The sequence below is a fragment of the Branchiostoma lanceolatum genome, chromosome 18, assembly GCF_035083965.1.
Source record: "Branchiostoma lanceolatum isolate klBraLanc5 chromosome 18, klBraLanc5.hap2, whole genome shotgun sequence".
NCBI lineage: Eukaryota > Metazoa > Chordata > Leptocardii > Amphioxiformes > Branchiostomatidae > Branchiostoma > Branchiostoma lanceolatum.
In genome coordinates this window covers 8,764,494-8,789,709 of record NC_089739.1, presented here as the reverse complement: position 1 = coordinate 8,789,709, position 25,216 = coordinate 8,764,494, and the positions used below count along the sequence as shown (strand labels likewise).

The 25,216-nt window shown below is 42.9% G+C and overlaps 1 protein-coding gene across 1 annotated transcript; it reads right to left on the bottom strand.

Moving 5' to 3' along the window:
* Window positions 1-6,710: 6,710 nt before the first annotated feature.
* On the bottom strand, window positions 6,711-21,153 carry LOC136424238 (stathmin-2-B-like). The gene is made up of 3 exons (XM_066412770.1): window positions 20,896-21,153; window positions 10,021-10,176; window positions 6,711-9,254 (listed from the first exon to the last, which is right to left on the bottom strand). The coding sequence occupies exons 1-3, from the start codon at window positions 20,941-20,943 to the stop codon at window positions 9,177-9,179; spliced, it is 282 nt and encodes a 93-aa protein (XP_066268867.1). The 5' UTR covers window positions 20,944-21,153; the 3' UTR covers window positions 6,711-9,176.
* Between the last annotated feature and the right edge of the window lie 4,063 nt (window positions 21,154-25,216).

Genomic DNA, 25,216 nt, shown 5'->3' with positions numbered 1-25,216 from the left:
GCAAAGGACACTAAGGGCAATTCCTCCCAATACACGCCAACATCTGCCTCGTACTTGTACGCGGCGCTGCTTTTAACATTCGCGACCTCCACAAGCGGCGGTGGGCAGGGCAGGGCGCTGGGATTGACTGGCGCGGGGGGATTTCGCTTTAGTGCCGAGGCGGGACAGCCTATTGCGGGGAAGACCCGTATTGACCTCTGGAACCGCTGTGAGAACTTCAGGGTGCTCCCCTTGCGTTCGTACAGCCAATCATTCGCACACGCACAACGCGGTGTACTATCCAGTAAGATAGCCCTCGGTCGCAACGCCCTCCCTTCCAACACAATAGTGGCAATCGGATTTCCACGCACCATGAGATTGGATGGAAATGACGATTCGAACCAACCGCCAGACAGGAAGGTCAGCCTGTTTCCCGCCAGATTTAGGACATCCATTCGCGTGTTTGAGTGGAACGCGCCCGCAGCAATGTGGGAGATTCTGTTACCCTCTAGGATCAGGACTCGCAGCCGCTCAAGACCGTGGAACATCTCCGCGCCGATCGCTCGCAGTTTGTTCTCAGCAGCGCGGACATATTCCACGGACTTGATCGCCTGAAAGGTCCCGGGTGCTACCTTAGAGAAGTGATTGGCACTTACGTCAAACCACCATGGCTGCACTCCTCGGAACGTGCCAGGTGACAGCATCAGGATCTGGTTGTCCACAAGGAGGAGGTGGGACAAGCTGGGCAACCCACCAAAGCAGCCGTCCTGCAGCAGAACACATGGCAAACACAATGTTGAATACTTTTACACTTATGGTATAGAGAATAGAATATATATGGTATAAAGAGTAAAAAATAATAGAAAAAGGAGATATCGGTCAAAATTCAATATCTGTCAGCTCACACTTCACAAAACTGTAGGCTAAGGAAGCCTTGCTTTTTTTCTTCAGAAAATTTCAATGATATGATAAATGTAAGTTAGTTCTAAGATATCACCTCCAGATGTGTCAGGTTGTTGTCCAACAGCAGCAGACGTTTGAGACCTTCCATCCCAGCAAACGTGCCGTTCTCCAGAGTCTGGACATTGCTCCGCCAGATGACCAGGACCGATACCTGTGGCAACTTAGCAAACGCCCCTACCTCTGCCGTTAGGTTACAATCCACAAACCACAGCCTGCAATATCTACCACATGGGATCTGAGAGAGGATCCCTGCCTTTTCAGTGCCAAGCTTACCGACGTTGTGGTCAACGATCATGATGTTGGTTATGGATTGTTTTGAAGGGTTCTGAGTGGGACCCCCCTGGGTCTGCCTGGTTTCATTTGAGCAGACCTGGCAGGATTGGAAGGCCTGAGTCAACGAAACGGTTTGGAAGGGGCCTTTGTAGCTTGGTGCTTCATGCGGGTACTTGGTCCACTTGTACCAGTACGCTCCAATGTCATACCGGTACTCATGACCATCACTACGGCTGTCGCCTACACCACACTCTGCTACTGGCACCTCAAGGCAGCTCTGCCAGCTACCGGTGCCCATGCCCGGCACTAGGAGCTGCAAAAGCAGCTGCAAGCAGACTTCTGCCGTCAGCTCTATCGCCATGATAGAATTGACAGCAATGAGCTACAGTGACAAGACTATATCACCATATACACCACTTACCAAAGGAAACAATCGCCACTAGATGGTTCTACAAAAGTGTTACCGTTAGTCTGTCCCCACCGCTGCACCTCCGTAGAACCTAGGCAGCGCAGACCACAGCCGTGTTGTCTGCTGTGGCGCAACAGCGCTCTGACTCAACAATATTTCCTTACTACATGATTAAGTCTTTCCCATGTTTATTGCACGAGCGTTGGCTTCCCCGAAGAACAACAGAAGCATTCTTAGACCTCAGGTATTCACGTTTGACGTGCTTTACCATATTGGTTCTTATTAGTCTGAAAGAGGGAAACATGGAACGTTTAAAGTGAAATATATAATGATAAGTCTTTGATCAAATTTCCCTTGCTGTTACCCTGTTCCTGGCTGTATTCCACAGCGGTTATGGTATACTTTTGTAAAAGAAAATTAGAAGAACTTTATTGCACGACAATTGTACATGGTACAATGTATGGCAACAATTAAACAACTATTGAACATAGTACAAAATAGAGGTATGGAATAAAAATTAACATCCTAATCACTAATACACTAGCATAGGTCGTTGATATTATGTTTTGGTCGGACTAATCATATAATTGATGAACACTTGACTCATTTTGTTGCTGAAAATGTAGTAGAAGTTGACTAAACTTGGTGAATGAGCTTCCACAGTAGCAAAGGAGCCTTTCGGCAAGGATATACGACAATATTTTCAGCTGAATTTTGTACGATACGTGCACGACTGTCCTACGACTGTCCTGCGACTGTCCCCACGTCACTCTCGTAAACCTGTCGCACGACCGGTGTCTTACTTGTTTCGTTTTTTCTGTCGATGATGTCATTGTAACATTTCGTGTATTTTCACGCTAGGAGGCGCTTTTACGACATGACAGCTACCACCACATTAAAGGAACCATGACCCCGCCATGACCTTTCCTAAGATTTGACGTCTCACCTGCGTTTGTGGGTTGACCTTAATCTGACTGCTGTTAACACCTGGGCAAAACAATGACATCTTGATTCTTAGCAACGATATCGATTGAGATAAGAATGTTTAATGAGAACGTAGCCAGGACTGAGACGGGTAGTGGGTCCGAAGAGTTACCCGAAGGAGCATGCACGCAACAAACCACTCAGCCCCGAACTAAGGACCGGAGTGTACCCATGCACATACGAAGAGTGTTGGGCTCTTTAGCGACGAGTGGCGTCGACTGGCAGAGTGGCTAGGCAATCAGAAGTGCGATCGAGAGGTCCCGGGTTCGATTTCTGGCGTTCCTCACTAGAAGTTGTGTCCCTGGGAAATGTAACTTAATAACATTACTTTTCTCACTTCACCCAGGCGAATTGGTACCTGACTTCGGTTGGGGAGGTGGTGGAAGAGAGGGATGGGCTTCGCCTTCCAATACCGCGCACTAGACACAGTGGATAACAACCCACTACCCCTAGAGCCTTAAAAAGGCCATGGGGCTAGCTTTACCATTTGCTTCTCTATTCTCCCCAATCATTTACCGTGTCTCCCCTTCTTGTTTCAAGGGCAGCGGTAGTCTCTGAAGTCTTTTTCAGCGCACATCGACCGAAATGTACACACCTTTGAGATACTATTAATAGCCGAGTCGACAGAAATTAGACATGTACAAACAACACGCACCGTAGTAGTCGTCGCTGCAGTGTTTCCTTAGACATAGATAGTCACAAGCATAGCCGGGTATATAGACATTCCGGTCAGCGAGTATACATACCACAATCAGTACAGACAACTCAGTAGAAAGTCTAGGCAATTAATGATGGAAGAGAGAGGAAAAGTATCAACTTAATCCCAGCAGTTAATAAATCACTGGTTAAAACGTACAAGGTAAATGATGGCGGGAAAATATTGACTAAAGTGTCCATCTTGGTTAGAGGTTGTCAATTAGCATGTTGACAGTCGACCTGAAGATGTTTGGTTCCACTGCTACTGAGTGCTTTCTAACGAATGTTTGTTATGGCCTCCGCCATGCCTTCCTGAGAAGTTGTGGAGAATAGAATTCGGCAGAAACAGGGTGAATAATAGAATTTGTTTCAACATAAAAATCTATCACATCGAAATTTCAACCTTCAAGATCCAAGTGCCCAATCACCTAGATCACGTGACCTTAGGAAAACGTGACGTCAGTGCCAGAAAGTTTATATCGCCCGCCGTCTCTGTTGAGTGATGGTTGGTACACCCTGATGTAGATGGCCTTGGAATGAAGACGTAGGTATACAAACAACAACGTGGAAATGCAGAACGAAACGATAGAAATACGCCGGTCTCACTAGTTACCGAAAACAACCACAAACAGCCATAGAGAAATCGAAAACAACCGAAAACAATTTTTCCAAGCCAAGACTAAACGGGATAACTAACGGTTTCGGTTGTTTTCGGCAATCAGTGAGACCAGAAATGCCACTCGCTTATTTTGATAGATCGATGTATTGGCCCGTTTGCTTTGAACGTTTTGTTTCTCACGGCGTCGGTGCTAGCCAGGCGTGAGAGTAGGCGGAAAGAGACTTAACGGTCCGTAAAATGTCCACAGGACTGTGTACTGTAGTGGACAAGTATGGGCTTGTTTTTTGGTGACATACACGAACATTTAGCCTGACAAAATCACGTTCTCTAGGAGCCCCTCTATTTGACAGGTCCAGTGGGAAGGATTTCTATATAGAGCCATCACCTCAAATTCCAAACCATTAACGCTAGAATAGAAATACACATATTTCCCCCGTACCGTTCCCCAGTAGAATGCCCTGCCTGGCATGGTTGTGACGGCTCCCTTGAGGCCTGCCCGCCCTAGCCCGGGACCTCAACTCCCCCTACTTTGCCCCTGATGTGGTTATTTGGGGATATTGATAATGGAGGGGATGTAGGGGTGAGGTCTGAAGATCTAGACCAACTTATGGCGGACCGTGACGCCTGGAGGGAGAGAGCAGTCCTAGTCCGGGCAAGCTGCCCGATATGATGATGATGATAATGGAGATGATCATGATGATCATGATGATATAGATCCCTGGTCAGTGAGATTTTTTGTAAAGCCCCTGTCATACAAAGCCGACCATGACCTCCCGTACGTCACTAGACCATGGTTGAGAGTTAGTCGTGAACAAGGTCATCTGTGGTTGGGAATTGATCGGTGAGGTTGCCTACTAGTCCTCAAAAGTCGTGATATAAACGAATAAGAACTTTATAGCACGACACAGTACAAAGTATGGCAACAACTATTAAACATGATACAAAATAGATATAAACTTAACATCCTAATTACTAATACAATAAGGCCTAGCATAAGTCTCTCACATAGTGTTACAATCGAGTGGGGCTAATCATTAAGTCTTTTTGTCTAATAACAAAGCAGCCATATATAAGAGACAGTATGGTCTTTACTGGTCTTTGCAAATCGATTCTGGCATCACGAATCGTGCACGGCTCACGTTATGATTCTGCGCTGCTAGAACTAACGAAAGGCAACCCGCTGCGCGTATTGATTTTTCAGAGAGCCTGTTTTGTGTGATAGGGCCATTAATTGATATCCTTCAGCGCCCGGGGTCTTTAAAAGAAATATAGTGCTTGTCTTCGACGAACGCCTGACCAGAATCACGAGTGCTACTGCAAAGTACGTGTGTTATCATGTAGAATCGATACGACTTCTAAAGTATCGGCGCCGGGTCTCGGTCGATTTCCGTTGCCCACTGCAAGAGCATTCTTCACAACGAAATTCCGACAGTGACTGTATCTATCAGTACTGGAAAATACATAAACCGAAGCAAAATAAGATAAAGTAAAAAAAAGGTCGTACCAAAGTTTAGAAGAAACATACAACTTTTTCTCTTGATTTTCTAACAGTTAATTAACTATTAATTACCTTCTGACGAACGTTTTTCTGAGGTGTGTCAATCTAAACATGTCGTCCCTCCCCGTGCAAACCTGTGAAAAACAACCTGACGCCCAAATGTCCGGGCAACTTTTACAACCGGATTTTGGCGCCAACTTCTGGTGACAGAAAAGATAGAGGGCTTTCAGCTACCTGGTTATCAGGAATCTCGCTCGCGGGGATACGCCGTAAATCGTTGAACTTGTCTCGAGAACAAACAGAGAAAGAACAGAAATAAGATGAGATAAGCTTAGAATCGACCCCCACAGGTTGTGTTAAAGATGTTTCTGCGAGAAGGTAAGAAGGTAAATCTAGCTGTCACCACTGTCATCAATTCCGACCATAACCTTGTAATGCCTCTATAGTCTACATAGGTGCACAGTTTGACCACGATAGGGGAATCAATTTGACAGAGAAAGCAATTTTAATTCAAAATTGGAAAAAAAGATGAATGATATTGATTCTTCAAATAGCATTATTTGCATGCCCGAAGGTTACTATTACAAGGGGATACAAAGATACAATGACGTTAAAATGTACAAAATGTTTAGTCTATAAGTCTACTCGATACACATACGATAGATAACATTAAACAAGGCACAAAATTCCTGATGTTTCTACACACATTACTGTGAGCAATATTAGATATTGTACTCATCCGATGCCTGATCATTGCGTTAAAATGCTGGCTTAGTTCCAATGCTATAGCCTGTGGAATGAAGTAAACATGTCTGTCGTTTAGTTACGACATATCAATATGCGCACAGACATGCCAAACTTGACTGTGTAACTGTTTTTCCAGGGGGTTGTCGTGCCGAAGAAGCTTTACTGATACTGTTGGTGTCAATGTCATGATCTTATCAGAATCTCCTTTGATCATGACGAAGGTTGTTGAACTTGGTGTTGAGGAACATTCCGGAACCGGGTCTAATGCCATCCAAAAATATGCACAAAGTTTCTCAACATGTCAATAGTCCGGGGTGTCCTTAAGAATTATCAATTCAACCAATGATAGCATGGCAATTAGTGTTTGTGGCTGATTGTCCATCAAGTAGCATGTGCAATTTTTCCACTGTTGACAGGATCATCCTGTCAATAGACACAGGCCTTAAATTGTAAGGATGGCCGCAACAGTGCAGTCGAAACATGAACCCCTACTCTTGCATCCAAATAACAATCAAGTAAGGACAAGAACAGACAAGTGCAGATTTTTTTTCGGAATGGCTTTTATTAGACAGGAATGACACGAAGAGGTCAAAGTTCACACGTACATTCACAAGCCAAGTTTACGCAGCAGAGTGTAAGTGTAACAAACGCCGCAAAATCCTCAACGCCGTACAATTTTCAATGTCGTTAATGTTCTTAGAGAACTGAACTCTTGCTCCAGTTCAGGGCAGAAACACATTTCACCCAAAGCCACACCGATTCTTTATCCTCCACAATATCCGCCCTCTTAAACGAGAGACGGGGGACGTCATAGACTTCAAGATAGCTTTTACCAAATAAGGGGAGTCACGTGTCCCTAAAATCACGTCTATGAAGTTGTCAGGGTCATTCTCACTGAGTTGGAGCAAATGTTCAGTGCCCTGTGATGTCGTTTGCCAACACTGCGATACGTTTTCATGCTAGTCATAAAGTCTGTGTAGATAGAAAGCACCAACACAGTTTTACACACGTTTACTCCATATAGTCTCACAAGCGTTCTTATAATTTAAGTTGAGCGTAGTCGGTATTCAAACGGTTAACCAAACCAAATCCAAGCATAGAGACCCATGTACATTCCAAGCAGTTGTGGTGTTTCTTTTCACAAGTGCATGTCTGACACATGGTTATACATGCAACTGCTAGCTGTGAACACACCCTTCTTCCTGTGGGAATTTTTAAAAGCTGTAACCGTCACATATATTGACCAATCAGCTTCTTACCATCCGGGGTACTAATTTTGACCAATCAGCATCTCAGCATCCGGGGTACTAATCTTGACCAATCTGGAAATCCTTTAAAAAGAATGTAACCGTCACAAATATTGACCAATCAGCTTCTAATCATCCGGGGTACTAATCTTGACCAATCAGCTTCTTGCCATCCGGGGTACTAATCTAGACTATCAACCAGCATTGTTTATCCAAACATTTCGGGCCAAAAAGGTCTGAGTTTCTGACTGTCTGTTGGGGTTGGGATGTTGAGACGTTAAATTCACAGTCAAGCCGTCTGTTTATCCTTATATCTGGCAGAGCACACAACGTACACACAAGAGGCACAAGACATAATTGCACTTGAGTAGAGATGATGGCCTTAAATGACAACTAAAGGTGGTATTTCTAATCCCCAAGCAGAGGTGTGAGTGTGGCTTCTTTTATGTGTTCTTACGTCATTCTGATTTTGTTTGTTTTTTGCTGGTCACCTCTCATTGTCATTGAGTCTGGTGGCAATGAAATGAAAGAGTACAAAAGAAACCCAAAACCGCACTCCTGCTCGACGATAAGCACTACAGGTTGCATATATGCATAAACAGTCAGTTTCATGCTTGAAAATTGGATTTTCACGATGATTTGATCATCTTGCCACTAGAAAACGATTCTATGAGACGATGCATACACCGACGCTTGCTAACTGACCTCATGACGCCATAGTGACTGATACATTACCTAATTGCATATAACTTCCAGCCAATGAAAACAGTTATGAGTCACGTGATCTTTTGTAGCCAATCAACGGTTGTCCCCATCCTCAGTCTAGTACTAGCCGCCCAAAGTAGAGGAGCTGAACCATTACATCTTCTGCAAATTTATCATTTCTGCAGCCAATACCTGTGCGTCCCATTCAATAATGTACAAATGCTAAATTCGTGATATCAATATATTATTTGCAACTAAAAACTTCCCATATATATATATAGTTCAGTCGTTTGCTGCACCGTGCACTATGAAATTGCACAAACATTTGCCGATAATATAAGTTACTGTCGTAAGAATATCACAACATGTTTAACTTGTCTTTGCATGATTTTTCAGTTGTCCACCGTCTTTGCATGATCGTTCTTCTTATTGGTCAATATCGACCCTACGAAAACTTCCTTGACCAATCAAAGCAGCTGATTTAGTGGTGAAAATATGATGACAAAACCACTTGTTTCCGGCATTATGATTGGTTAGAATGTACCGGCCTCGGCCACTCAGGTGTCAGGTACCATGCTTGATAGGCTTGAAATCATGCAAATTCGAGTCAAACTAAATTCCTCGAACGTCTTCTGCAGCAGATTCTTCGCCATAGCAACCGCATGATTCGAACGATGGAACACAAAGTGTTGACTTATTTGGTGATCGATGACACCCGTCCAATCGAATCAATGGATCCTTATGACGTAGAGCGACCGCTACAGAAGACGAATCTAAAGGATTGCCGTGTGTTGAATCCTAACTACGAGATTAACAGTTACAAACAATTTAGCAAACAAAGATGCAGATTTTGTAGACTACCACTTTCAACAAACATAGCTGTCTCCAGGAGCAAATCGCAGCGGTTCAAATCGTGATTTTCCTTTCCACAAAAGTCCTTTTCAATCAATCATGACCTTTCAACAACAGGCAATCTTCCTAAAGATCAAGAATTTACTTCAGTGCTAGCGTCCTAGCGACAGCCATGTCTGAAATGTCGTCTGACAAATGTGTCAATCATTCGGCGTCTTTGTCGCCCTCGTTCTTTTTGACCTCCGCCGCTCGCTTCAGGACCTCCTCCCGCTTCTGCTCCTCCTGAAGAATAAAAAATTAAGAAAAGGAACTTATCATCAAGTGGTCGAGCGAGAAAGACAATTCCGATGTTAAAACTTCCAAGAGTCGAAAATTTGAGTAAGTTCAAGTACTTGTGTTCGAAATTGTAGTTTAACTTTGATACATAGTTACTTTTTTCAACACAGATGAACTTTCAGGTAAAGACAATATAGTTTTCACATGGTTTGAAAAAAAAAGAACGAGAATCTATAGCTAGATGGCGGTAGGAGAGTACTCCCCCCCCCCCCAGAGCAGATATCCTGATTGGTTCATGAACTTAGACACGTGACTCCAGTAATGGGTCAAAGGTGATGGGGAGTCTGTAAGGCCCCTACCCTGTTAACATGTTGAGTGAATGCAAGTTAATGAAGGCTGAGAGCAAAACTGGAGTCAAAATAGCTTCTCTCGTATCGCAGTTTCTCAAAGGTCTGCGATGGTCTACACAATTTCCATGATGTTACTTAGTAAGTTTGATGATCGTACGTATTTCTCTATGATAGAAAAGTTCGAGATCAAAGTTGATTCAATGATATTTTTCATTCAATCAACAAGAGAAGGTACAGACACATGGCACTCTGGTAAGCAGCTAATATTGACATCACATCAGTGGAATATTAAAACTGACAAAGACACAGGTAAACTACAGCATTTAGGTTGCGCAGTTCAGGATAGAATTAAATGTTTACAGCAATTTCGGAATTTTTAAGTGTATAATGACGAAGAGGTCATAGGTCATAGGTCAGGTTACCTGTTGCAGCTTTTCCATGAGCTGCGACTGGCGCTGTTTCCTCCTCTCCTCCGCCTCCTGCATCTTCCTGGTGATGTCCTCCTGCGTCACGGACCGCGGGCTCTTGGCGGGGGTGGAGGGCCTGGGGGGAGGGCCGGCCGCGTCACCCAGCACGATCTGTACAAACAAACAAATATATATATTTTTTCTTCTTTTATCAATTCGTAAGAGCCTGATGCTGCCATCGATTTACGAAGAAAGGCGGCTCAATTGTTACTGTAGCAGCATTTCTTCACCCTAGGTCAGAAATATCAATGCTCGAGACAAGTATTGACTTCACTGACCCATTAGGAGAAGCAGGGGTTACGAAGGCTGCTCGGGAAATTCCCTACCCCATTTATGAATAAACAAATAAATAAATGAATAAACAAGGAATGATGTACATGTCAGAGCTGGTTGGAAGCATCGTTTGGACAACCTCGTTAATATCATTAAAAGCTTTAGTGTGCCAACCTGAAAGAGTGTGGTTAAATATTAATGAATTCATTTGTATTGCATATCATGGTTGTCAACTTGTCGTAATGATAAGCATAACATGAGATATATTTGAATGCTGTTCCTATCCTTAACAGGTCAATAAAGAGCACTTCGAGATTGCAAGTCCTAGCCAATGCATAATAGTTTCCACTTGGGGATATGAATGCCTGTAATCTACAATTTGCAAGAAAATATTCTTAACGCTTGTGTAAATGGGGAAAATTATCTAAGGGACCACAAAAAAGTGGTCACATTGGCCTTTTTGTAGAGCTGTGGTCACTTGTACAGGATTGACTGTACCATCCCATTGCTACCAGACTGAGAGCAATGGAATGGTACAGTCCCAGATATTTGTTTACCGGTCCGTGCAGTTGGAGACTGGATGATGTGCAACGCCCCTATCTACAAGTTATCTGACCCGATTAAGAGGGTTAACCCTATGGATTAACAATTTTCCGCTCTGAATATCCAAAAACTGCCTGAAGAGAGAAAATATCCTTATCAAAACACGTAACAGCAAATGACGGTACGGTTCCTTGTAATTATGGGATTTTCTGTTGCTCTGAGGATTTCCTACTTATTAAAGGATTATGTGGCGTTATGTTGGTGTCACTGCATCGCTTAAAAAGGTCACTGGTGGTTTCACACATATATACAGCCACATGAAACACCTCGAGTGTCATGTCTTAATGATTAAGTGGAGATGGACAGATCTTCTTATCAGCGAATCTTCATTCCTACAGAAGGAACCTGACAGGTTGATTATGATTGACAGTCGTATTGGACGACGGTTTTTAAATGATTGACGCGAGAGTTGAAAGTGGTGCGGAGCAAGTGATGCGATTTTGTCCTCAGGGCAAAGCACAATCGGACGCCAATCTTTTTTTCACCAGTTAGTTACTTAAAGAATAGTTTTTCTACCAATGTCACCCTGAAAGTCAGAAGAAAGAAAAAATGCATATGAAAATGATAAATGCAACAGAAAAATAATTGAACAAATGTGGCTTTTCCATGTTACGACACTCGAGTATAGTGTTTCCATTCGTACAATAACACATGGCTTAAATTCCATGAATAAATTATTGGAATGTAAACATTTCTTGACCATAAAAAAATCGAAATCCATTGATCATTCAGTGTTATTTTTACACCTACAAACAAGAGCTATCTACCACCCAAAAGTCGACCCAACTATGTCCAGGAGCACAAGTTATGAAAACTAGAAGTTCCGCTGCAATACCGTAAAATGCCGCTATGGCCGGCGCCCAATATTTAATACTAGTAGTTTATTCCTTTAGCCAATCCCTAGCAACATACAAAGTATCATAAATATCCATCTACTTCTTCTCGAGTTATGCTGTTCACAAACGCACGTACCAGAAAACCAAACCTTCTTGACGAAGGTAACAAACTCCGGGTAGCTTGCGGGAACGAAAAATATTACATAAAAGACAAAAAATACACAAAACGTTAAGACATTATTCCTAACCATAAATTGTGTACTTTCTTAATGTGCATTTTTTCTAATTTTTCGTTTTCGCCGGGCCCGGCTTGGAAATGTGACCTTTAGCCTAAGGAGAAGGGGCCGGGGAGGGGGGTGCTATGTTGCATTCGACAAATGTTCTCCCTTACTACACATAGTTGATGTATAGGAATGTGACGTGTCCTTCTAGGCATTTTCGACCTCTGTCAATTGTACCATATAGAATATCTGCACATTTAATCACGTATTGTCTGGGTGCGTCGGAAGCTGTCAGCACAATTGTCCAGCGAGGCGTCAAATGGGGACTTTTCGTGCGGGATGACAGGGTTACTGACCGGCAACACACGAGAAGAATTGTTTCCCAAAAGTGATAAACGTCAGTTAGAAATGCATCGCGTGTTAGAGATAAATTATCTGTACCGTTTTTCACATCTCAAGAATCTATCTCGTGCAAAAAAAATTAAAGACACTTGGTGTTTCCAAGATGTTAGTGAAGAAAATGGCAAATGAAGAATTCAATTCAATTCAAGATACATCAACCTAACTGCACAACAATGGTACAAGGTACAAAGTATAGCAAAAGTAGCACTTATAAAACGATACACTTATGTTCATTTAGAAACACTAATAACTAAGTCACTTTGAACCGTTTTAATGTAGTTATAACAAGGTTGGCAAGTATTGATGGTTTTGTCTCGCTTCTGGAATGCATTTTGTATGAAATATCATATTGACCTTCATAGCCTGATTCTTGAGTATAGGACATGGCAGTACCATATGGAAAATATCGGTTTGGGAACATGGCAATCTGAAATCTATCTCGGTTACAATTGATTGCATTCAAGACTATTTTTCACCACTATAAGTATGGAGCCAAAGTGGGGAGGGGTGTCGAATCGATTGTATCATTCTTGATCATCGACTTTTTTCGCCCCTTATTGACCATGTGAGCAACAATGCAGCACGTCCACATTAGTGTCACAGACATAAGCTAAAACTTGATTTACGTTGCAATCAATGTTTCTAAATGAATCAGTAAGCAAGCTGAGAAACCGAACATGGACAGATTTAGGTGAAAGATTTAAAGTTGACAACGTTACGGTATCGCTTTCAGTGTGACTCAAAATGACTCATGAATCCCATGTGACTTTTAGGTTGAAAATGAATTCATATCCAATATCATATCATAGACTCATTTTCTACGGGTACCCTAGAGAAACGTGGGTCAATACGAAAGTCCTGAAGAAGATCAATATGAAAGTTGTAAGAAAGATGTATCTTTCTGTTTTGGGTTTTGGAGGTTGGAACTTGGAATGATGAATAAATGTTGGTTAGTCGGGGGGAGGGGGGTTGCAAAATGATGGCTGGCCGCCAGGGTAAAGAATCCTGGTTCATGCATGCTGAACTCAAAACGAAATGCGTCCCGACAAATGTCCTGATGTAACGCAGAGCTTTACCGCCCCGTAAATGCCAGACGAACCTTGTAATTTGATCAACGCTATTAAATATTCATGACAGAAAATTACATGATTTCATGGACAATTTGACAGGAGAAGGCCACATTCAGATCAAACAAGGACACTGTGAACACACGTGTCGCTTCTGAGGAACATTCTCGAACTTCTACCATTCTAACTGATGGACATGTGATACATATCATTACACAAATCAAAAGGACTTCACAGATTTCTATGCAAATTGTATTTATTGTTCGGGGCATGTAAAAATGCAAATGTTTTCTGTAAAGAGCTGTGAAAATAAGCAAATTAGGACATGCGCAGAAACATAACAGGAAAGAACTGTGAGGTTATTAAACAGCTGAACATTACCATTCATTTGCATGTCCCATATCATCAAACTTGAAAGCGAAGCGGTCCCTATAAACTTTTCGTTGTAGACAATGATTCGAGATATCATTTTTAGACGTCTGTACATTTTAACATGTTTTTATTGACAATTTCTTGCAAATGGCGCGTTTTGTGAAACCGACATCAATATAAAATGGATTCCCATTGAATTTTTCTACAATGACGAAGGTCATCAGGCTTCATCATGACCTTTGGGAGAGAAAGGTCGAGGAGGTCAGGGGTCATCGATGACAAATGTTTCCCAAACGACATTGCGGCCAGACTTCTGCCCAATGGTCAGATTAAAACGGTGATTGCAGAAAAATTGCTCTTTAAATTCATAAAATCCATTTGGCTTCTTAGTTATTTATCATGTGCTTCAGGCACTGAATGAATAAACCCGAAGATGTACAATCAATATACATGCGGTGATGACAAATACAGATCTAGAGAAAAGAAAGAACCTTGTGAGTGGTGAGTACCCATTCCTACATAGATTACATTCTATTGGATTGTATTAGGATTGCGACGATATAAAACACATGGGATACAGACAGCTATTGCTGGTGTCGTGATCCTCACATAAAACATTACAAAACACGTCGCACAATATGTATTGCATAGAGATAGACCCTACAAATCACAAGGGGAACGATAGATAGATACGATCTAAAAAAAGCAGCATAATAAGATACGACCTAGCTATTATATCATAACCACGCACTGTGTTAGGAAGGTGTGGAAGACCAGAAAGTATAGCACCTGTATGGAGCTAGCTGCATTTTTATGACACAATTGACTGATATCAGATGTGCCCCCCTCCCTCGTTTGTTGATCGAAATTACGTGTAGATCTTTTTGATCCTTCAGTGTTGATGCGGTATCTAATGTCAATGTCAAGTTCTTGTACAGTCATGTAACGTCTGGCTTGGAACGCCCGACACAGTAGGGCAAATTTCCAATTACAAGGCTGCAAAACAAGATTTATAGCCTCAACCGGCATTGACGTTTCTAACTTCTGTTGTTGTTTCGTTGTCGCATTTTAGTCTTTCTCTTTAAAACGTACAGCCAGAGGCAATGTATAAGATAATAGAGCTATTTACCAGTGCAATTTGGTAACCGTGCCATCTTCAGATAAAAAGATACAAAAACCGAAAGCCTCCGCTGCAGTACTATAACAGGCCGCTAGGAGGCCCAGAATCTAATCATTTCGAGGTCTCGTCAATGTCAAGACAATCCATCCAAGCCTTCTTGAGTTATCATGTTGACAGATCGACACACACACACACACACACACACACACACACACACACACACACACACGTCGCCGGCCAGATATTTACGATTGTATTGTTCAAATACTTCTGGGCGTTTGGTGGGTTCTTAAATGTGCTTGACGTTGCCGTCTTCAAACACAGGGACGAAATAGCTTTCACCAGGGCAAAGTTGCCCAGAAGAGTCAGTCCACCGGATTGGGCTACAACTTCCACTTGGAAGCAGACAATCGCAACTTTCTCGTGGCCAATCCTCCACTGGCAAATCATCAGCGTAGTTGCTAGCCTCCGTTGCAGTCCTTTTCCCCGCAGCGTTTTTTTTTCCAATTTTTTTTTGGGGGGAGGGGGGTGGTGCGCCGCGTATCTGCTTGGAATCCCGTATCCGCCGTGCCCCTGTGTCCGCTATAGACCCTGTGTCTGCTGCTGTCTCAGCTCTTAGAACTTTCACCAAAAAGGACAGCGGCAGTGTGACCCTTAATGACCAGATTGGACCGAATTACCCGAGACCTTGCGCCCGAGACCTTGTGCTCCATTGGCGGAATGCAAACCGGTGCACCATCTTAGATAATCTGTAAAGTTGCTCCCCACCTACCCACCCTGTGAACATTTAAGGTTTGCAAGCCTTGTATAAATGGTATACGCATGCGCATACTTGGATAGCAGTCTATGCATCACACAGTCGGATCATAATCTGCATTTTTAATCAACACAGACAGCGGAAAAACGATTTCACGGGGCTGGAAGAACGCTTCCATTATTTGTGCTCCCTGTTTCGGAACGGTTACATTTTATTGTAAAGGCAACACAACTAAATTGGTTTTCCCCAAAGGTTGGCAAATTAATGCAAGCTAGCTTCGCGTTGATTATTGTTCCCCGTCAACCATCCGTATAAATCTGCATTTTTAATTAGCACTGGCAGCTGATCGAAGAAAGAGTGCATTGGACAAAAGAACGCGTCTGTCTTCAGTACTCTTTATTGAACGTTGAAATAAAGTTTTGCTTCAAAACCAACAAAACCAAATTGTTTTTTTTCTTTGTACGCATATTTTACGTATGTTTGTGCGTTTATATATAAGGCTATATTTTGTATAGTGTTTTTGGACGACGTGTACCAAGCCCATCAGGATATGAGGTTAGGAGCCATGTCACACATATATGACCATGATGCCCTCCCGACCTTCTCCGGACCATCGTTGGGAGTTATATTAGTCGTGACCGAGGTCATCTGTGGTTGGGAGTTGGTCGCAAAGGTTTTCGACGATTGTACCAGACCACTATAACGTTGGATTTTGAAAAGATAAAAACCAGGAAAGTCATATTCTACTTGGATACAACCTGATATTGAGGAGTGAACTGGAGCTAAAATAAAATGGATGCCAGGCTACTCCCAACCCAATGCTAGCCTTGGTTGGGGAGTGGTCGGGAGCAGGTCCAAATCTCCAACCGGATCTATGGTTGTGGGACTGATCAAAGCAATTCTAAGATGAAGATCTTGAAGATCCATGGGCTTTTTACCATATATACTGTACTGAAGGAGCCGGCTGGATATTATTTGGCCCATGGATACTGTCCTAAATGTCCTACATGTGTCGACAAGGCTTTATTTATCGCACAGTGTTTCCGCATGACGTCACTCAAAGCTGACATGGATTATGTCCCATTGTCGTGCTGAACAGAAGGGCTTTACGGCCCTTAACTGTTCCCCGGGGACTCATAAACACCAACATCTGTTTCCCAGACGGGGGAGCTACTGTAGTTATCACATCAGTGTGGGCCCTACTGCCGTAAAAACTTGGCAACGTTTTCGAACTATAAATTACAAGCGTAGATGTCGGTCCCAGTTTAATTGCCTTTGCCAAGGAGGACATGTTTTTACGAAGTGTTTTTCCTTAGCTTGTTGGCTTGAGGACAGAACTATAACGGAAATACATCTGTGCCATGATTACTTTTTGTTCGTCAAAGCTGTTTGTAAGGTGATGTCGATGTGCCAATGATGAGGAAGTAATTTTGCTAGACTATGTGTTGTTCCTGATATTCTAGGTTTCGCAACAGGACAATAAACGTAAACTATGAATACTTCAATTCTTCAAGTTTGTTTACTGTAAATGGGGTAGGGCCATTGTTGCAATAGCTGAACTATGGCTAGCCGTATTGCCATGTACAGTGGACGGGCGTGCTAGCGAAATGGGTAAGACAAATTGGCAATTTTACATTTGTGAGAATTGTGGTCAACATTGTATGTCCTCCTGAACATATGTATCCTCAACTCCTTTTTTTCTTCTTTCAGTCCTTTTTATCGGTTTTTGTTTCATTATTTCTGGTTTTCCCCTTTTCGCCCCTCTTTCCCATATCTCACATCAATTTCTTCCTTTCCCTATATCATATCTCTTTTCCGCCTTCCTTGTACCCTTATCAAAAGGGCTGCAACATTGCATCGGTACAAATTCTGATAACCGGTTATCACATAATGCAGCTTCCTCCGCGCTCTAGGCTTAGAGGTTTCCAACGGGGCGCACACCGGAGGCATTTCTTATCATGTGATTTACTGAACAATTTTATCTTGCCTTTATCGTATTTTTATGATCTATAAAGGTTTTTGCTCATGAGCATGGCTGAGAGGTTCTATCTCACACACATCCTCTGTTTGTAATTTATGGAGGTTTCACCTCCTAGCATCGATTATTCGCGACCCCCGACTGATTCGTAGATTAAGAACGACTGAATGAGGCGTTCCATCAAAACTGTGGCAGTAATCATGTTATGTTACCGGTGACGTTTGCACACCATGACAGCTCATTTGCATAATCATGACAGTTCATTTGCATAATTGTGACAGCTCATTTGCAAGGTCTAAGAAAAATATTGTGTTGTGTTTCCGTTTATGGTTCTGAATTATGGTCGGTAGGTAGGGATATTCTCTCTCCTTTTCTTTCATATTTCCCGATTCGTGATTTTCTTTACATCGGGGCCAGGTTCTTATGCCGGGAATATTGTATATCTGCTCCTTCTGGAAGGCTATTAAAGGGTTGGCAAGTATTTGCTAGAGTCGGTCAGGTAACCGGAAACGCAACATTTCTTTCCCTAGGCCTAATGGCTGACAGCTCATTTGCATAATGGCCTGTTCACCCGAAAACTCGGTGGAAATTGACCCTGCATTAGCGCCAATGGCCTTTTTTTTACTCCGTCGTTTTTAAAGATTCGTGTCACATCGGCGCTACGTCATGTCTGGAGAAACCACATTGTACGTGTGCGTTCGTGTTGGGCAATAAAACGGCTAGGGGAGAACCACTAGCGCGTGGGGGGGGGGGGGTCGGGGACAATGGAATGAATTGTATAAATATGAAATGATGATGAAAGGTAAAGCACTCATCCTCAACTGAGGTGAAGCATGATGCTTTTCAAAGTAGCTAGTAGTGCAATGAGTTTTTAGCCAAGCATATTAGGTCGCTTGCTTTTCTCTATACGTGTGCTGGGTTCTTTTACGTCCAGAGTTTTGGGGTTCGATAACTTTACCCTTTACCCTTTGCTTTGAGATTGCAAAACATTATGGATGTAGTGCGAGAGTCCAGGGGAAAAAAAAGAGAATTAAAAAACGGAAGGTACTTACGGTTTTAAAAAAAGCTATGGAACTGCCCTTACCTCACCTATCGGCAATTATTTTCGGTTCTTCCCAGTTTCATGAAATATTCCATCTTCCGCCCATATCAAACCTGTTCTCCCGGGGGAGCCACTCTTCTGACTAATGACCCCCCTGGTGACTATTAATCTTAGACAGATGTGGACATGCTAACATCGATAATTACGCAAAATTTTCCTTTTTTAGCGATTCTTTCATCTAACAAAGTATGACAAATTACATTGCCTAATTTTTACCCAAAACGCCGCTAGAAAGGCACGCGAGAAATGAATCCGTTGATTTTATGAGGAATATGAAAGATGGCGGAGACGATATTGTACAAAAATTGGAGTTGTCATTTGATGTGTTTTTAAATGGGGCTGGGATATTCACGATGTATCAAATCCCGCTATCGGTTGTCGTCTGGGGGTGACTTAATGCGCGGGCACAATATTGCACACGAATTCCTGAGCAATGATTCCATAATTCTGCTGCCAGCGCGCTGGCGAAACGTGCCTTGAAACGGTAATGGGGCTGAAAGCGGTGCGACCACATTACGTCTTTATGTATGGGGATGTCCGTTTTCCCTCGACATTAAGCATTCTAATATCTCAAGCTATTGCGGGAAAATGTACAAAAAAAGCATGAAGACCTAGGCCTTCCTTTGGGTTTTAGTACAAGGAAGAGTCGAATTAGTAAGAGATAGCAATTCCTGGGCCCAAACAAAATACTACAAGAAAACACTGCTGTCATGATTGCGTTCAGGTCTACCATCTGCTGCAAGTAAAGGCCATGGGGTCAAATTTTACGACAGTAAAATGTTGAAATGGGCATTTTGCGTGCATATATCTCGACTCTACGACAGCCGTAGGGGACCCATCGTTCTTATGGTGGGGAGGATGACATTATAGGCAGACATGCCGTGTGGATATGATTTATTAATAACAAGACCTTCACAGAAACGCTTACAGGAAATGATATAACGCTTGTAAACACGCAGATAGCAAGATTTCTCTCTCTCTCCTCTTTCTTACCAACCAACGATGTTACACCGGTGCAGCACGCAAACAAAATTGAGTAATAAAAAATTAGGCCGATTTCGTCAGGGCGCCTTTGGACCATTACGTCGACGTTATAGCGTCACGTGCGCACGGTAAGCACTCCACATAGACAGGGTGGAGAAATACGCCTGATTTTGTTTTAAAACGATAGAAAATGAAGATATTTGGCTCGTCTGATGACAAACAAATGTGTTTTATGTCAGTAGTTTGATTGACAGCTGTGACAGACGATCGGGATGTCGGTCTGACGTGATTTGGTCTGCGCGGCGTGGACGCCGGAAACACGTTCTGAATACTAATGTGCTGCTTGTTCCATACACGCTCAGATCCACGCCTAATACGCCGCATCCGTCTCAATACCTTTTGACAACTTCATTTTGGAAAGGAAATCTCGGTTCTATCGAGCAACCACCATTAGATTCTGCTACAACATAACATACCCATTTTTCATTCAATATCAACCGGAAGACCATTTCCGATTTTTAAAAAAATCGAAACATTGGTTGATGATATCTTGATAAAAATAACGCCCGAGACGTCCCATATGTTTAATTGAATATGTATCATGACAAAAACATGATGATCCATAACGACATGTTGCAGCGAGGAATGGGAAATTTCCACTCACTGCGCTTTCAAATTACCAACCGTTTTCCCCCTTCCACCCTACTGCCCTGGGTCGCAATTAAAAACACGTCTTCCCTCTGCCTTGTCGGTAAAGGTAGAGTTAGCTAATTCATCTTCTACTGGACTATATTTTCTTCATATTGTATCAATAGTTTGACGTAAGAGTAATATGTGAGCGACGGTTGACCAGAAACACGGTACAGTACAACGGTTGTAGCCTAAAAGCGAGTTTTATGGCGTTTAAGGAATCTAAAATGCGGGTTTCTTGTCGGTAAAGGCAGAGCTGGCTAATTCATATTCTACTTGACTGTATTTTCTTCATAATGTATCTATAGTATGACGTAATAGCAATATTTGGTGTGACCAGAAAGATGATACAATAGAATGGTTATAGCCTAAAGCTAAAGGCGTGTTTCATGGCGTTTTAGAAATGTAAAATGCGGGTTTCTCACCTCGAAGGCCTGTCCTCCCGAGCTACGCTTCTCTTGCTTCACGTCCATGATTTCTACGGTGTACCGTCGGGCTGGGAACGGGGGATGTAGTCTGGCTGGACGCCTAAAGTGGAGCCGGGTTTGTGAAGAAGGGAAACCCCTGGTCTGGTCCCGGAAGGGCTGGAAGGAAGAGGCGCCTGTGCAGGTAGATAGTAGTGGGTGGAAGTGGGGCGTTCGTTTTTCCCTTCGCTGGAATGACCGGTGGGCTGGACCACTTGAATTGTCAAAAAAGAAGAGGGGGGTTCAACACCAAATCTTCCTAATCTCATGCGCTCATATATCCTCGTGCGGCAGATCTTTTCGACAGCTCTTCTTTGTTTGATATCTATATTGGATAGTTGATATTTGGGGATATCATGATATCATACAGAGAATATAAAGTCGCCCCTCAACTAAATGCACACCCCTGTTGTATACAGTGGGCGCGCCCGAAGCAAAGTGGATTTAAATCCTTCATTAATTATTCATGTCATAATTTGATCATCAGGAAGCTAATGATGTCATGGAGACCGGAGAAGAACCGGACAACCGTCTCTCTGGAGAGCCCCACCCCGATACAGCCGGGAATCGAACCCGTGTCCCTTGGGCCATGGGAGGAAAACTCTCGCTCGCTCGCTCTTGCGTGATGATATCAGCGGGTTTGTTTTCCGCCCAACAGAGCCCACCTTGGATACGCCAGCTTGTGAGCGATTAACCTGCTTGAAATAATTGCGCCGGAGAAACCTGGCAACTTGTCCCCGCTCCTTTCAGTACCTGCCAACGATAGACGTTCCTTACGGCGATTGGTCCGCTGTTGAAAGCTTGAGGACAAAAGACAGCAGTCGTCGTGATTATTCCCATTGTTAAAACCACTTTTGTGTGCAGGTAGAAGGATTATTACGCGTACTTTGGCTACGGAAACATTAAGAAGTTTCAACCGTATACGTACTGACTACACTGGCTAATATATGGAGAATAATTTTCCAGGGGAGTTGCGTTTAGCTACCAAAGGGGTAAACTGGCCACGCAGTCCGAGGGGAAATGTTAACCTTTCCGTGGACTGACTCTCCTTGCCAATTATTCCATTTCTGTCGAATTCTACGAAACGTAGCGTAACGTAGGAAGGCCTGGTGGAGGATTAACAGTAATACTTCCGGTAGACTGTTTTGTGAAACCGTATAGTAATCTTAACGTCAGATAGCAACCTTTGACAAATGTAGAATTCTGACTTATCATACATATAGAAAGATAAACAGAGAAGACATCTCATATTACATATGTTGATATTTTCAACAGCAGTTTTCCACTGCTCTCTGATCTAATTATGAGTAAGTCGTTTTGCATGACTGAGTAAACAACCTGTCGTATGGACTGGGTCCAAATTGTCATTGACGTTTGGGAATAACACTTCAAAACGCGTCATCTTTTTCCTAGAAGGTGAATGTGAGTTCCTAGAAGTCTGATTCCGAGGCTACCAAATTTGGCTCTTTAGCAATGAACTTGACTCATTTTTTCGTCACAGTCGAGATCGCTGCCAAATTAGTCATCGCTGTCCTTAAATGGTCGAATTGCCACAGGTCAGCATCATCGGTGTCATGCGCTACAGTGCAGCTGAAATTCGGTAGATGTCGCTGTTGGCGACTGGCAGGCCACTGGTATATAGTCCAACCTGGTCGAGCAACCACCTTGCACAGGCAACCACCTCCAGTCACAAGCCACATAAAAATAGTCCCGCCCATTTTAACATAAGTTTGATAATCACACCCCGTTCTCGGCAACCATTTCCCTCAGTCCCTTGAGTGGTTGCTGAGGACAGGTTTGACTGTATTTGCCCGTGAGATACTCTCCAAGCAGAGGTTGGTGGTGGTGTGTGTGTGTGTGTGTACGTGTAGGGGACATTTGTATGGATGTAAAAGGACGCCCCACCTCATTAACTTAGATGACTCCATAACATAAAGAAACTTGGATGTTGCAACAAGTGCAGGAAGAGATATTCACAACACAAATACATCATCCTATATCAACATAACAAATGTGTTGTCTCCCTGTGTTACTTGATACACATACGTGAAGGGTTGAGGCAGCATACTTCGTATACCACATGCCAGAAAACCACACGACAACCAACATTACCATGTAAACCGGAAGCCGAGTACCCACAATGACAGGGAGGCTGGCAAGTCGTTTCCGGTCCCCCGCCTTCACCCAAACCGCTCCCGTTTATACTATAATCTACAAGCAGATGTACCTTTGGCAAGACAGTATCTAAGGGCCAAAACAGTATCTAGCTTAGCCTCTACCAGGCTCCTTAGGTTGCTGGAAAAATAGTAGATGTTGGCCAAATAGACAAATAACATGCCATAGGAATAAGCCGGCCTGGGAGTACAGTCCCTATGCCGCAAACTGTACGCCCAGACCGGCTAAGTCCGCCTGCATGTTATCTGTATATTTGGCCAATTTCTACTATTTCCACCGTCCTATAGAGCCTGGTAGAGGCTATATCCAGCAAGCCAGTTCATTTTCCTTTCAACATTTGCAGCTAGTACCAGAAACACTCTTATTGAGTCATTTCGGTTATCTGCACATATGTTCATTGTTTATATGAACGTGTTGGCAGGAACATTTCGAACACCCCCTTAGGGTAGTTGCATTGAAAGATGCATCATATTTCTCATGCCGCTATGAGGCGTTTTTACAGGATCAGGTTACAAGATACCGCTGTCCTTTCGCTTTCAGCAGAGCAGATTCTCCGCAAACCTTCCCCTAAAAGTCGTGCACCGCTCCCCTAATCCAAATCTCAAAAGCTCCCGCGTATTTTAATACGTATCCACCAGCTATAAGTCTTAAGCTTCTGGTAATGCCCAAACTATCGTCTGATTCTGACGTCATGAAGGGATTGACTCACACGACGTTCCCGCCAAATTATCGTGGAACTGTTTGCTGTCATCTCGAAGGTCTTCAACACTTGACTTGTTGCTGATCCATTAGCTGACGACAGATGCACCGGTCGATGTCATTCTGGTGGGAATGGTCGCTCTTTTATTCATATCGGTCTGGTATATGTTATTCGATGGAATAGTCTAGTAAAGTTTCGATTACTGTATTGGTGTCATGCTGTGTTCGCAAACTTATTCTGAATATTTTATTAATTTTATCTGATCATTCAGTGATTTTTGCAATTATCATTTCATTAAAACGGTAATCAGGTGATTAACACTATCATGATAAGAATCTTCTGTTTGCTGTGCGTTTATTTTTTCTCCTTTGGCCCCATCTTTTTCACACCTTCACCCTAAGATCGTAATAGGATGTCACCCATAAAATCTCTTCAGGTCGGTCTATGATATAGATAACCTACCATCATCCATAGGTGGAATTAATCCTACGAAGTTGTGTTCACTTACCAGAATAACATTGGCGCGTGCCGAGGATTCGCATCGTAACCAAATGCCGAGCGCGCCGGAGATTCCCGAGGGGTTCCGACTACACCCGATGTTGATGTCGGGACAGTTGCGGGCAGGGGGCGGCCATCTTGTGGTTTTGGTACTAAAACAAGGACCTTGACCTTGACATATTATGACAGACGATTATTTGTTCAGTCTGTCAAATGAATGGGGGGCAGGGTAAGTGTGCTATCCTGAAGGTCAAAATATCACACGACAACACAAATTCCATGCAGATCAACACTGCAGCTTCTTATAAGTTCACTGACTTGTTGAGTACACTTATGACCTTGATACAGTCACCGAGAACTGAACTCAATTTTACCAGAAACTACTTATTTTGTCTGTTTGCATCAAATGTAAACTTAATGCGAATTCTACTCTCATTTTTAAGCACAGTTAACTTTGATTTATCAACTCTAAAACTGTAACATTACGTTGTTCTTGTACATCTCCCTTGCCCTCATTACAACAAATTCCAAAACGACACATTATCAAAACGTCTGACAAATAGGCAAATTTTCACTGTTCTGGATTCGCAGCCGCTAGTTTACCTGAGTACATAGATTTTCTTTTAAAATAATCCATCAATATGTTATCAAACACTTTATAACTTTCCGCGTACAAGATGGGAAATCAAAAGGTAAACTGCCTACTGCCAGCATGTAACGTTAGCTTCACTTTCTGAGCAAAACACGACAAATTTATGGCTTGGTATGAATAACGCTGTATTCCAGCCATCTAATTCGCAACTGTATCCCGTCACTTAACGGCAATAAATGTCTCTTTATATATATACTGTAACGGGCGGCCGTATTTAGCACGGGCTACTATTCCACGGTATGTATTCGTTACGGCCT

Coding starts and splice junctions, on each gene's coding strand:
- LOC136424238 (XM_066412770.1), bottom strand. CDS start 20,943: ATGGACGTGAAGCAAGAGAAGCGTAGCTCGGGAGGACAGGCCTTCGAG. Junction 10,177..20,895: donor CGGGAGGACAGGCCTTCGAG/GTGAGAAACCCG, acceptor TTGTTTGTACAG/ATCGTGCTGGGTGACGCGGC. Junction 9,255..10,020: donor TCATGGAAAAGCTGCAACAG/GTAACCTGACCT, acceptor TTTATTCTTCAG/GAGGAGCAGAAGCGGGAGGA.